Source organism: Cervus elaphus, chromosome 9 (assembly GCF_910594005.1).
Source record: "Cervus elaphus chromosome 9, mCerEla1.1, whole genome shotgun sequence".
Taxonomy (NCBI): Eukaryota; Metazoa; Chordata; class Mammalia; order Artiodactyla; family Cervidae; genus Cervus; species Cervus elaphus.
Window position 1 is genome coordinate 24,065,251 of NC_057823.1, and position 14,746 is coordinate 24,079,996.

The 14,746-nt window shown below is 36.0% G+C and overlaps 1 protein-coding gene across 8 annotated transcripts in view; it reads left to right on the plus strand.

The window, feature by feature from the left end:
- KIF3A (kinesin family member 3A) overlaps positions 1 to 14,746 on the plus strand; it is an 84,738-nt gene that overhangs the window by 9,702 nt on the left and 60,290 nt on the right. For all 8 annotated transcript variants that reach the window (XM_043912132.1, XM_043912135.1, XM_043912138.1 and 5 more), the window contains exons 3-4: positions 10,435 to 10,579; positions 10,720 to 10,804. In XM_043912132.1, coding sequence (XP_043768067.1) covers positions 10,435 to 10,579; positions 10,720 to 10,804 — 230 coding nt within the window. The remainder of the gene's footprint in view (positions 1 to 10,434; positions 10,580 to 10,719; positions 10,805 to 14,746) is intronic.

A 14,746-nucleotide genomic window follows, 5' to 3' on the forward strand; every position in this document is an offset into this window, starting at 1 on the left:
GGCCAGTTTTGAAAGCGGGACTTTGAAAGTATAGCTTTCTCAGGTCTGCTAAGTTAGCTGTTTTCTGCACAGCAGCATGTGACTGGTCTTGGGTTTTAGTCCAGTCTTATCTCTGCTTCTTAATTAGGGTATTGAGACAGTTTCTATTTATTGTAATTACTTGCTTAGGTGTAAATCTGTCATCTTGCTGTTTGTTTTCTGTTTGTCCCATTTGTTCTTTGTTCCCTTTTTCTCTTTTTATGCTCTCTCTAAAATTAATCAAGTGTTTTTATTATTCCATTTTATCTTTGTTGGTTTATAGCAGTGTATCTTTGTTACATTTTAGTGGTTGCTTTAGGGTTTATAATATAAATATTAAATATATTATGGTTTTACAAGTGCTATTGCACCACTTTATGGATAATATAAAAACTAACACTGTACTTCCATTTCTCTCCTCCTAAGCTTTGTGCCATTGTTGTCATACATTTTACTTGTACATGTTATAAACTTCAGACCATATTGTTATTATTTTTGTTTAAACCATCAGTTATATTTTAAAAAAACTGTGTTTATTTACCCATGTAATTACCATTTCTAGTATTCTTTGTTCCTTTATGTAGATCCATATTTCCATCTAGTATCATTTTCCTTCTGCGTTGAAAATTTTTGTTTAAACATTCCTTAGAGTGCATGTCTACAGGTGATAAATTATTTTAGCTTTTGTAGTCTAAAAAAAGTTTTTTTTTGCCTTTGTATTTGAAGGATATTTTCACTGGATATGGGATTCTAGATTGATGGTTTCTTCCTTTAATATGAAAGACAGTGCTCTTCTTTCTTCTCATTTAAATTATTTTCTGACCAGAAATCTACTTTCATCCTTTTCTTCTTCTTCATGTAACATGTCTTTCTCTGGTTGCTTTTAAGATTTCCTCCTTTGTCACTGGCTTTGTCAGTTTGTTTATGATATGCCTTAATGTATTTTTTCTTCATGTTTCTGGGCCATAGTTCATTAATCGGCTTGGATCTGTGGGTTTCATCAAATTTGGAAAATTTTCAGTCATTTTTCTTCGAATATTTTTTCTGTCCTCTCCACTTTGGGGGGGCATATAATGACACATATGCTTAGCTGCTTGAAATTATCCCACAGCTCACTGATGCTGATTTTTTACTTTTAATTTTTTTCTGTGTTTCATTTTAGATTGTTGGTATGTTTTCAGGTTTATAGATCTTTTCTTCTACAGTGCCTAATCTACTATTATCCCTGTGTGTTGTATTTTTCATCTCATACACTGTAGTTTTCATCTCTCGAAGTTTGATATGGGTCTTTGTTATATCTCCCATCCACGTTCTTCCAAACTTCCATCCAGAGTTTCCACTTTATTGTATAAAGAGTACAGTTTTTATAACTGTTTTAAAATCATCTGCTAGTTCTAACATTGTGTTAGTTATAAACTAATTTTGATTGATTTCTTCATTATGAGTCATCATTTTGCCTTTTTTTTTACAAGCTTGGCAATTTTTGGTTGGGTGTTCTGAATTTTACTTTGGGTCTTGGATTTTTTTTCATTCTATAAATATTCATGAGCTTTGTTCTGGAATGTGCTTACTTGAAAGCAGTTTCATTCTTTCAGGTCTTTTTTGTAAGATTTTTTGGTTAGGACTAGAGCAGTGCTTAGTGTAAGGTTATTATTCCCCACTACGGAGGCAAGGCCTTACTGTATACTGTATGTTCCTAATGTCCTGTGAATTATGAGAGGCAACAGATACAGTTCTTGGCCTTTGTGAGTGCTGGGGACTTTTCCTTCCCATCTTTCCATATGATTCCTTCCCCTACCACCCATACTTAGATAGTTTCCTTATACTTTCGTGCTAACGAGTACCCAGCTGAATATTCAAGGAGGAACTTCTGTAGATCTCTGGAGATCTTTTTGTGCAGCTTTCTCTTCTCTGGGAATGTGTCCTCCAAATTTTAGCTATGTTGGCCTCTTTGGAGTCTCAGCTTCTTCTCAACTCAGGGAATCTGCTGACAGCTACTTGGGTTCTTCCTCCTCCTGCATGACTTGGATTCTCTCTCACGACAGGAAGCTGGGCAATCATATGACCTACCTTACCTGTTTTTCATCTTTCAGGAACCACAGCCCTTTGTTGACTGATGTTCATTCTCTTGAAAACTATTGTTTTTATATATTTGGTCTGCTTCTTGTTCTACCGGGAGAGTGAATTTGGTTCTTATTCCATCTTTGTTGGGAGCAGAAATGCCACAAGTTGAATTTTGAACTGTTATGTATATATAAAAAATAAACATTATAGAGAGTAATGTGTGAATGTCAAGGACTTTCTGCCCGTTTTCTAGTGTATTATGCTGACTGAAGATTGTTGATAGTAAAAAATAGAAAAACATTTTGAAAAAGGACAAAAATTAAGAATGCTATAATATATAATGCAGTTTACTCTGCATTATTCACATGTAGTTTAATTGTAACTTTTTGGATTGTCAGTAGCAAGTACATAATCCTTCTACCATTTAAAAAAGATTTTTAAAATTAATAAGCTATTTTTAGAACATTTTATGCTTGCAGTAACATTGAACAAAGTAGTGAGAGTTCCCCTATGTCCCAGAATGCACAACCTTCCCCGCTGTTAACATCCTGCACCACAGTGACTACATTCGTTAAAATTGATGACCCTGTATTAGCATATCATTATCCTCCAAGCCCCGTAGTGTGCATTAGTGTTCTCTCTAGATATTGTACATTCTGTGAGTTTGGACAAATAGATAATGACAGTTATTCACCATTGTAATGTCGTACACAGTCGTTTCACTCTGTACTCCACCTGTTCATCCCTCCCTCCCCCTTAAACCTTGGCAGCCACTAATCTTTTTACTGTCTCCATAGTTCTGCCTTTTCCAGAGTGTCACATAGTTGGAGTTATATATATAGTATGTTGCCTTTTCTGATTGATAGTAACATGCACTTAAGTTTCCTCCATGCCTTTTCATGACTTATTAACTCATCTCTCTTTTTTTAATCAGTGAATAATATTCCATTGTCCTGATGTACAACAGTTTTATCTGCCTACGGAGGAAATCTTGGTTGCTTCCAAGTTTTGGCAGTTATATATAGCTGCTGTAAATATCCATGTGCAGTTTTTTGATGAACCTTCTGTCATTTTAAGTATTAGTGATCATAAGAAACAAGGAGACTGGGTAAAATCTCAGGCCATTTTTAATTTTTAAAAACTAACATTTAAAAAGTTCATATGAAGGAAATGATAGCATTAGATTTGTTAAGAGTGATATTTAAAAAGTAGAAATTTGGAGTCTCATTTCTGAAAATAAGATGAGATTCTTTAATTTTAGGAGATTTGTGGTCCTTCTTTCTCAGTTTTAATATTGTGAATTACTATTCTTTTAACATTTTTTAAAGTTTGATTTTTATTTCATATTGGAGGATTTACAATTTTGTGTTAGTTTCAGGTATACAGCAAAGTAATTAGGTTATACGGATATCCATCTTTTTCGGATTCTTTTCCCGTATAGATTAGTACAAGTAATTGAGTTCCCTGTGCTGGACAGTATGTCCTTGTTGATTATCCATTTTATATACAGTATGTGTGTATATTAATCCCAAACTCCTGACTTATCCCTGCCTACCAAGGTTCCCTTTGGTCACTCTTAAGTTTGTTTCTGACGTCTCTAAGTCGGTTTCTGTTTTGTAAACAAGTTCATTTGCATGGTATGGTAACACAAATTTTTTTCAAGATTTTTTTTTTTTCAAGATTTTTTTCAAGATTCCACATATAAGTGATATCATGTGATAGCTGTCTTTCTCTGACTTCACTTGGTATGAGAATCTCTAGATCCATCTGCGTTGCTTCAAATGGCATTGTTTTATTCTTTTTTATGGCCAACTAGTGTTCCATTGTATATGGGTACCACATCTTCTTTATCTGTTCTGTTGTTGATGGACATTTAGGTTGCTTCCATGTCTTGAGTATTGTAAATAATGCTCTAATGAACATTGCGGTGCCTGTATCTTTTTGAATTATGGTTTTCTCTGGATAAATGCCCAGATGTGGGATTACTAGATCATATGGTAGTTCTAGTTTTAGTTTTTTAAGGAACCGCCATACTGTTCTCCATAGTGGTTATACCAATTTACATTTCCACCAGCAGTGTAGGAGGGTTCTCTTTTCTCCACACCCTCTCAAGCATTTATTATTTGTAGACTTTTTAATGATGGTCATTCTTACTGGTGTGAGATGATCTGTCATTATGGTTTTGATTTGCATTTCTCTGATAATTAGTGATGTTGAGCATCTTTCATGTGCTTCATGGCCATCTGTATGTCTTCTTTGGAGAAATGTCTGTTTAGGTCTTCTGCCCAATTTTTGGTTGGGTTATTTGGTTCTTTCATATAGAACTTCATGAGCTGTTTGTATATTTTGCAGATTAATCTCTTCTCAGTGGCATACTTTGCAAATTTTTTTTCCCATTCCACCTAATTTTGTTTATGGTTTCCATTGTTGTACAAAAGCTTTTAAATTTAATTAGATCTGATTATTATTTTTATTATCCTAGAAGGTGGATAGAAAACAGTCTTGTGATTTATGTTAAAGAATTCTGCCTATGTTTTCCTCCAAGAGTTTTGTAGTTTCTGGTCTTACATTTAGATCATTAATCCATTTTGAGTTAATTTTCATGTATGATGTTAGGGAGTGTTTTATTTCATTTTTTTTTTTTTTTAATATATAGCTGTCCAGTTTTCCCAGCACTGTTTATTGAAGAGATTGTCTTTTCTCCATTGTATAGTTTTGCCTCCTTTGTCATAGATTAATTGACAGTAGGGGTGTGGGTTTATTTCTGGACTTTTCTATCCTATCACATTGATCTATATTTCTGTTTTTGTGCCAGTACCATGCTATTTTGATGACTGTAGATTTGTCGGATAGTCTCAATCAGGGAGCCTGTTTCCTCCAGCTCCTTTTTCTTTCTCAGGATTGCTTTGGCTATTCTGGGTCTTTTGTGTTACCATACATGTTAAAATTGTTTTTGTTCTAGTTCTGTGAAAAACGCCATTGATCATTTAATAGAGATTGCATTGAGTCTGTAGATTGCCTTGGGTAGTATAGTCATTTTGACAATATTGATTATTCCAATCCAAGAACATGGTATAACTTTCCGTCGGTTTGTGTCACCTTTGGTTTCTTTTATCAGTGTCTTACAGTTTTCAGAGTACAGGTCTTTTGCCTCTTTAGGTTTGTTTTAGGTACTTTATGCTTTTTGATGCAGTGGTAAATGGAATTGTTTAATTTCTCTGTCTGATCTTTTGTTGTTAGTGTATATAGAATTGCAACAGATTTTTGTGTTTTGACTTTGTATCTTGCAACTTTACCAAATTCATTGAGCTCTAGTAGTATTCTGATAGCATCTTTAGGATTTTGGATGTATAGTATCATGTCATCTGCAATGGTGACAGTTTTACTTCTTTTCCAACATGGATTCCTTTTATTTCGTTTTCTTCTCTGATTGCTGTATCTAAGACTTGCAAAACCGTGTTGAATAAAAGTGGCAAGAATGGACATCTTGTCTTGTTCCTGATTTTGGAGGAAATTCTTTTAGTTTTTCACTGTTGAGAATGATGTTAGCTGTGGGTTTGTCATACATGGCCTTTGATTATGTTGAGGTAGGGTCCTTCGGTGCCCACTTTTTGGAGAGTTTTTTTATCATATATGGGTGTTGAATTTTGTCAAAAACTTTCTGCATCTATTGAGATGATTGTACGGTTTTTATCTTTCAGTTTGTTAATATGGTTCATCACACTGATTGATTTGTGGGTACTGAAGAATCCTTATATCCCCAGGATAAATCCCTCTTGATCACGGTGTGTTATTCTTTTAATGTATTGTTGGGTTTGGTTTGCTAGTATTTTGTTGGAAATTTTTGTGTCTGTGCTCATCAGTGATATTGGAGCCTGCAATTTTCTTTTTTTGTGTGTGTGGTGTCTTTGTCTGGTTTAGGTGTCAGGACGATAGTGGCTTCATAGAATGAGTTTGGGAGTGTTCATTCCTCTGCAATTTTTGGAAAGTTTCAGAGGCGTTAACTTTTCTCTAAATGTTTGATAGAATTTGCCTGTGAAGCCTTCTGGTCCTGGACTTCTGTTTGTTGGGAGTTTTAAAATCAGTTTTAATTTTCAGTTCAGTCGCTCAGTCATGTTGACTCTTTGCGACCCCATGGACTGCAACACTCCAGGCTTCCCTGTCCATCACCAACTCCCGAAGTTTGCTCAAACTCATGTCCATCAGTCAGTGATGCCCTCCAACCATCTCATCCTCTGTTATCCCCTTCTTCTCCTGCCTTCAATCTTTTCCAGCATCAGGGTCTTTTCCAATGAGTCAGTTCTTCCCATCAGGTGGCCAAAGTATTGGAGTTTCAGCTTCAGCATCAGTCCTTCCAATGAATATTCACGACTAATTTCCTTTAGGATTGACTGGTTTGATCTTCTTGCAGCCCAAGGAACTCTGAAGAGTCTTCTCCAATACCACAGTATAAAAGCATCAGTTCTTCAGTGCTCAGCTTTCTTTATAGTCCAATTCTCACATCTATAAATGACTACTGGAAAAACCATAGCTCTGACTAGAAGGACCTTTGTTGGCAAAGAAGTGTCTCTACTTTTGGTTGTCTAGGTTGGTCATAGCATTTCTTCCAAGGAGCAAGCGTCTTTTAATTCCATGGCTGCAGTCACCATCTGCAGTGATTTTGGAGTCCAAGAAAATAAAGACTGTCACTGTTTCCATTGTTTCCCCATCTGTTTGCCATGAAGTGATGGGACCGGATGCCATGATCTTAGTTTTTTGAATGTTGAGCTTTAAGCCAGCTTTTTCACTCTCCTCTTTGACTTTCATCAAGAGGTTCTTTAGTTCCTCTTTACTTTCTGCTGTAAGGGTGGTGTCATTTGTGTATCTGAGGTTATTGATATTTCTCCCGGCAATCTTGATCTTAGCTTGTGCTTCATCCAGCCTGCATTTCACATGATGTACTCTGCATAGAAGTTAAATAAGCAGGGTGATAATATACAGCCTTGATGTACTCCTTTCCCAATTTGGAACCAGTCTGTTGTTCCATGTCCGGTTCTAACTGTTGCTTCTTGACCTGCATACAGATTTCTCAGGAGGCAGGTCAGGTGGTCTGGTATTCCCATCTCTTGAAGAATTTTCCACAGTTTGTTGTGATCCATATAATCAAAGGCTTTGGTGTAATCAATAAAGCAGAAGTAGATGTTTTTCTATAACTCCCTTAATTTTCCTATGATCCAACAGATGTTGGCAATTTAATCTCTAGTTCTTCTGCCTTTTCTAAATCCAGTTTGAACATCTGGAAGTTCCTGGTTCATGTACTGTTGGAGCCTGATTTGGAGAATTTTGAGCAGGAAAATTGAGCATTTTAGGAATCAGTGAACATTTCAGGAATGTTTTGGGTTTTAGTTCTAGAAGGTCTTGTAGGTCTTCATAGAACTGTTCAACTTCAGCTTCTTTAGCATTACTGGAGGCAGTGATCAAGACCATCCCTGTTGTACCTTGTAATTGGTCTGTTTTTATTTTCTATTTCTTCTTGGTTCAGTCTTGGAAGGTTGTATATTTCTAAGAATTTTTCCATTTCTTCTAGGCTGTCCATTTCATTGACATATAGTTGCTTGTCTCTTACGATCCTTTGTATTTCTGCAGTGTCTTCTGCATTGTAACTTCCTTTTCATTTCTAATTTTATTGATGTGAACTGCCTTTTTCCTTAATGAGTCTGGCTGAAGATTTGTCAGTTTTGTTTATCTTTCAGAGAAGCAGCTTTTGGTTTGATTTTTTTCTGTTTTCTTTGTCTCTGTTTCATTTATTTCTGCTTCTCCTCTGATCGTTTGATTTCTTTCCTTCTACTACTTTTGGGTTTTGTTTGTTCTTCTAGTTACTTAATATGCTTTTAAAATTAGTAATGATCGTGTATTTAATCCATTCATAGAAATTGCATTCATTTTATTTATGTATTTTTTGGCTGTGCTAGGTCTTTGTTGCTTTGCATGGGCTTTCTCTAGTTGTGGCAAGCAGGGGCTACTTTTTGCTGTGGTGTGTGAGCCTCTTATCATTACAGTGACTTCTCTTGTTGCAGAGCACAGGCTCCGGGCACACAGACGTCGTGCGTTGTGGCACAGGCTCAGTGGTTGGAACCCGTGGCCCCTGGTGTGCGCAGACTTGCAGAGTTGTGCCATGCAGCCTCAGCAGTTGTGGCTTGCGGGCTCTAGAGTGTTGACTCAGAGGCACACAGGCTTCGTTGCTCCACAGCATGTGGAATCTTCCCAGACCAGGGATCCAACCTGTGTCCCCTGTGGTGGCAGGCAGATTCCTATCCACTGCACCACTAGGGAAGTCCTGCATTAAATAGGTGTTAATTTTGAGTTAAAAAAATTTTTTTTGGTCATTACATACTGGTAAAAATACATGGGCTGTGGAGCCAACTGGAGTGTGTCCAGATTTTGTTTAAAATGACCAAGTAATTCAACCTCTCTAAGCCTTTGTTTCCTCAGCTAAATTGTGGGGATATAAATATTGCCTAGCTCTTAGGATTGGGGTGAAAAATAGGAATGCATATAAAGTATATGACATAGCACATAGCAGATGGTCAGTAAATGATAGCTGTTGTGTCTTTTCTAAAATGCAGTATATGAGTTCATGGTATTTTTAGCTCCTTTTAATGTAGTAAGTTATATTCTTAATGAAAGAGTTTGAAATACTTAGGGAGTTAGAGAAAAATCTACTTTCTTAGCCTTTCTCGTTTCTGCTGGCACTTCCTGGGCTGTATCTGTTGTACTGTCTCCTGAGGAAGTCTCACCCAATGCCACAGCTTCAGCTGGCAAATGAGTCTCATCCATCTGCCTGCTTGCTGGGCACGTCCATGTGAGTGTATCATAGACTTAAAGCTCGGTACCTCCACACTCGTTGCATGATGTTCCCTTTCAAACTGTCATTTCTTCCAGTGGTGTTCACCATCTCAGTACATAGCTAGCGTTACATTCCCTCAGTCAAGCCAGAAATTTGAAAGTCACCCTCAATTCTTCCTTTTCCCTGGTCTGCTTTTGACTAGTTCTTTCCCAGGCCTCTTGATTCTAACTGCTAAATATCTGTGAAATACTTTCCATCTTTCTCATCCCCTTCTATTGTCAGCACCATCTCTTACCTGGTTAACCATGTCAGCCCTCTGGCTGGTTTCTTCACTTCTTCCGTTGCTTTTTTCCAGTTCTTTGTATACAGTATAGCCAGTGACTGTGATGACACTCTTCTTCACTTTGTTTTTAAGATAAGCTCTAGAACCTTAACATGTTCTTCATCACCCTGTATAATTAAGCCCCTCAATTTCTTTAGCTCTAACCGCATCCACTGTCCTTTTCCATCTCTGTCTTTTCCCTTCTGGTCTCCTTGCGTTTTTGCGGAATCTCCCTTCTCTTTTTTGCCTTTTGCTGTCCATCTGTTTCTAACTCAAGCTCATATATTATATGGACTCTTCTGGAAAGCTTTCTTTGACCTCTTCCCCTTTCCTTCTGCCTTAGTTTTCTTGCCTAGATTATGTTCCTGACTCTCATGTAGAACTCTGTGTTTCTCATTCCCAACACTCATCTTGCTTATAATTATTTGGCTAATATGTTCTCTCCAAGATGACACATACTATGACATTAAAGATTGTGTTTGTCATTGTGTCCCTGAGGCATAGCACCATGCCAGGCTCAGGTGTATAGTATTTGTTAAATGAATTAATTTGGATATTTAGAAAATTTAAGTTGTATCTGTAATTTCTTGTAATATATAGTCACTTCTTTTTGTTAATTCCCCCTATTCCTTGTAGCTATTACTTAAAACTTTTATTTTGAAATAACATACTTATTTTAGGATTAGGCTATTTGCTCGGTGTCATGTTAGTTGCTTGAAGTAAATTGTTTCATGTGATTCTTGTTTCATGTGATCAATGCACAATAGTTATTCTTATCCTCATTTTACTATCGAGGAGATAATCTTTGGGTAGATAGTTTCTAAGGTCAAATGTCTGAAAAGTGGCAAATGTGTGGATTCATGTTGAGGTCTTTCTACTCTGGAACCTTTGTTCTTTTGCTGTAACTGTACTACTTTCTCTAATGTCTGCATTAAGTAATTAACATAAACATAAGAAATTTCTTAGGATTAGCTAAAATGCTCGATTTTGCATTTATCTTGTTGGATAGAACTTTAACAGTACTGTGCTCGTGTGGTACACAGTTCATGCTGTAATTGCTGAAAATAAAGGAGAAATTTATATTAGAATAAACTTAAATCCAGGCTAGAAATTGCATCACTGTGTCAAAAGAATTAATTTTAAGAGCTATTGTTCTGTAGCATCAGACTGTAGAATCAGACTTGATTCTCTTCATTGTTTTCAGGGACTATTTTTGCATATGGACAAACTGGAACTGGCAAAACGTTTACCATGGAAGGTGTTCGAGCTGTTCCTGAACTTAGAGGAATCATTCCAAATTCCTTTGCTCACATATTTGGTCATATTGCAAAAGCAGAGGGTGATACGAGGTAAAATAACTATTTTCTAATATTGAGAAGTACAAACATAAGAAAGATGTACAACCTTTATAAACACATTTTTAAAACTGTTCTAATAAATATTTCACTGCTTTTTTTTTTTTAATTTAAGAATGATGTTTTCTTTACAGATTTTTGGTTCGAGTGTCTTATTTGGAAATATATAATGAAGAAGTTCGTGACCTTTTGGGCAAGGATCAGACACAGAGGTTAGAGGTAAGGATAGTTGAAATTGGAGTACTTTCCAAAGCAAGAGAATGTGTACTGAATTAAGTTCTTTTTTGAACAAAATGTACTCTTAATATTTTATTATTTTTGACCAGGAAACTTGATAACATATTTCAAATATACAACTATTTTAAACACTTATGCACTGAAAAGTCTTGGTTCCTACCCTATTTCTCCCTACCCTAAGATAACCACTTTCGGTATCCTTTCAGTGTTTTTCATGTAAATACAAATATAATTTTATTTTTACTCCTATGTAGCACCCTATATACATTGATCTGCACCTTTTTTTTTAAATTAAAATTTTTATTGAGATAAATTCACATGCAGTTGTAAGAAATAATAGAGATTACCCTTTACCAGTTCTCCCCAGAGATAACATTTTACAAAGCTATAATGCAATATCATAATGATATTGATCTTGATGTAATCCACAGATATAATCCATTTGAATCCATTGTTCAAATGCCCCAGTTTTTCTTGTAGTCATTTGTGTTGTATACTATTTTATCACACGTGTAGATTATTTTATCCACTATTGCAACAAGGTACTAAACTGTTCCATCTCAAAGATGCCTTAAGTTGCCCTTTTATAACCACACTCCACCTCTCTGCTGACCACTCTCCTCTGTCCCCATCCCTAACCCCTGACAACCCTAATCTCTTTTCCAGTTCTACAGTTTTGTCATTTCAAAAGTGTTATGTAAATGTAAATATACAATATGTAACTTTTTGGAATTGGCTTTTGTGACTTTGCATAACTCCCTAGAGATTCATCCAACTTGTTGCATGTATCAATTACTCATTCCTTTTTATGTCTGAGCAATAGTGCACAGTGTATTTAACCATTCACCTGCTGAAGGACAACCATTCACCTGCTATGCATAATTTGAGGCTGTTATGAGTAAAGCTGCTATGAACATCCACGCATAGATTTTTATGCAAACATAAGTTTTCATTCTCTGGTATGAATGCCCAAGAGTACTCCAGAATTTAAAGTCAGAAGTTTTTAAAAATTTTAATTAATTAATTAACTTTTGGCTGCGCTAGGTCTTCATTGCTGTGCATGGACTTTCTCTGATTGTGGCAAGTGGGGGCTACTCTCTAGTTGCTGTGTGTGGGGTTCTCACTGTGGTGGCTTCTCTTGTTGCAGAGAATGGGTTCTGGGGTGCATGGGCTTCAGTAGTTGCGGCACATGGGCTTAGTTGCTCTGTGACATGTGGAATCTTCCTGGACCAGGGATCAAACCCATGTTCCCTGCATTGGCAGGCAGACTCTTTACCAAGTTTTTACAGTATGAGAAATGGAGGTATTAATACTAATTATAAATGTTGTCACAAATATTTGTGTTTTTAATCTTTCTTTTACCTGAAGGAAAAACCAGACTTTCTGATTAGTTTGTATACTTTTGGGTAATACATTGGCACTACTTTAATCTTACATTTTAGAAAAGGGGAATGTGAGATTATATGCATAACTATCAGATAATCACAAAAATTGTGGATTGGTTCATTATAGCTGATTCACATTCAATATTTTTTCTTTTTTTTCCTTAAACTTTAAACTTTTATTTTGTGTTTGGGTATAGCCAATTAACAATGTAGTGGTAGCTTCAGGTGAACAGTGAAGGGACTCAGACTCCATTCTCCCTCAAATCGTTATTTTTTTAATTGAGATGTAACTTACATAGCATAATATTCTTCCTTTTAAAGTGTACAATTTAGTGATTCTTTGTATATTCAGAAAGTTATACAACCATCACTACTATCTAGTTCTAGGACATTTTCATTATTCCTGAAGGAAACTCCATGCCCATTAGGTGTCACTCACCATTCGCCTTCTGCCTCCTGGCAACCAGTAATTTACTTTCTGTCTCTATGAATTTGCCTATTCTGGACATTTTATTTAAATGAAGTCATACAGTTGTGGTCTTTTGTGTCTGGCTTCTTTCACTTTTTACGATGTTTTCAAGATCCATTCATGTTGTAGCATGAATCAGTATTTCATTTTTCCTTTTAACATCTTGTAAAAGTTTTTGTGTGAATACAAGCATACCTCACTTTATAGTGCTTCACTTTATTATATTTGTTGATACTGTTTTTTCTTCCCCAAACAAATGAAGGTTTGTGGCAACCCTGCATGGAACAAGTCTGTTCAGCTCTGTATTTCCAACAGTATTTGCTTAATTAATTCATGTGTCTGTGTCACATTTTGGTAATTCTTGCAGTATTTTAAACTTTCCACCAGCAAAAAGATATGGCTGGCTGAAGGCTCAGATGATGGTTAACATTTCTTTTAGCAATAAAGTATTTTTAAATTAAGGTACAAACATGTTTTAAACATAATGCTATTATACATGGATGTCTATGTATATGTCTATGGATGGTATAGTGTAAACATAACTTTTATATCCACTGAGGAAATAAAAATTCATGGTACCCTTTATTGTGGTAGTCTGGAACTGAACCTTCAGTATCTTTGAACTGTGTATTTTTTTTTTTTTTTTTAGTTCTACCACTTTATTGCTACCAACCCATTTCCCTCCACCCTTGTGCACACATGCTCAGTCATGTAATCCCATGGACTTCAGCCCGCCAGACTCCTCTGTCCATGGACTTTTCCAGGCAAGAATACTGGAGTGGGTTGCCATTTCCTTCTCCATGAACTGTATATTTTTAAAGTTCTCTTGGTTATGTATCAATGAATGCAGTCATTAGATAATGTGGTAATTCTACTTTTAGGTACTGCCAGACTGTTTCCCACAGTGGCTGTACCATTTTACGTTCCTATCAGTAATGTATGAGGAGTCCAGTTTTTCCATATCCTTATCAACACTTGTTATTGTCATTTATTACAGCCATTTTAGTGGGTATAAAGTGGTATCTCATTTGTGGAGTCCAGTTTTTCCATATCCTCATCAACACTTGTTACTGTCTTTTTTTTTTTGTTACTGTCATTTTTTATAGTGATTTTAGTGAGTATAAAGTGGTATCTCATTTGTGGGCTTGATTTCCATTTCCCTGATGGCCAATGGCATTGAACATCTTTTTACACCATCTGTGTATCTTCTTTGGAGAAATTTCAGTTCAGATCCATTGTTCATTTTTAATTGGGTCTTTATTTATTTAATTAAATATTAATACTTTTTTATATGGAGCTTCCCTGATGACTCAGTGACAAAGAATCCACCTGCTAATGCAGGAGGTGTGGGTTCAGTTCTTGGGTCAGGAAGATCCCTTGGAGCAGGAAATGGCAACCCACCCCAGTATTGTTGCCTGGGAATTCCCATGGATAGAGGAGCCTGGAGGGCCATGGTCTGTGGGTCACAAAAGAGTTGGACATGACTTAGTGAATAAACAACAATTCTTTATATATTCTAAATGCAAGCTTGTTAACAGATAATAGGGATTTACAAAAATATTCTCTTATGGATTGTCTTTTTACTTTTTTGATGGTGTCCTTTTGGAGAATAAAAGTTTAAATTTTGATCACATTTACTTTATCTACATTTAGTTTTGTTTCTTGTGGTTTTTGGTGTTGTATCTAAGAAATCACTGCTTCATCCAAGGTCACAAAGATTTATGCCTTTGTTTTCTTCCAAAGAGTTTTATAGTTTTAGCTTTTATATTTAGGTCTTTGGTTCATTTTGAGTTAATTTTTTATATACCTTGTGAGTTAGAGGACCAACTTCACTGTTGGATACAGATATCTGGCTGTCTCAGCACCATTTTTATTTTTTTTTGTAGCTGCGTGGCATGTGGGATCTTAGCTCCCCAATCAGGGATCGAACCCACCCTCCTGAGGTGGAAGTGTAGAATCTTAACCACTGGACCACCAGGGAAGTCCTTTAGCACCATTTGTTGAAAAGACTTTTCCCCCTCATTGTACTTTGCCTTTTTTTTTTAACTGAGCAATGGATTGTGACAGTCT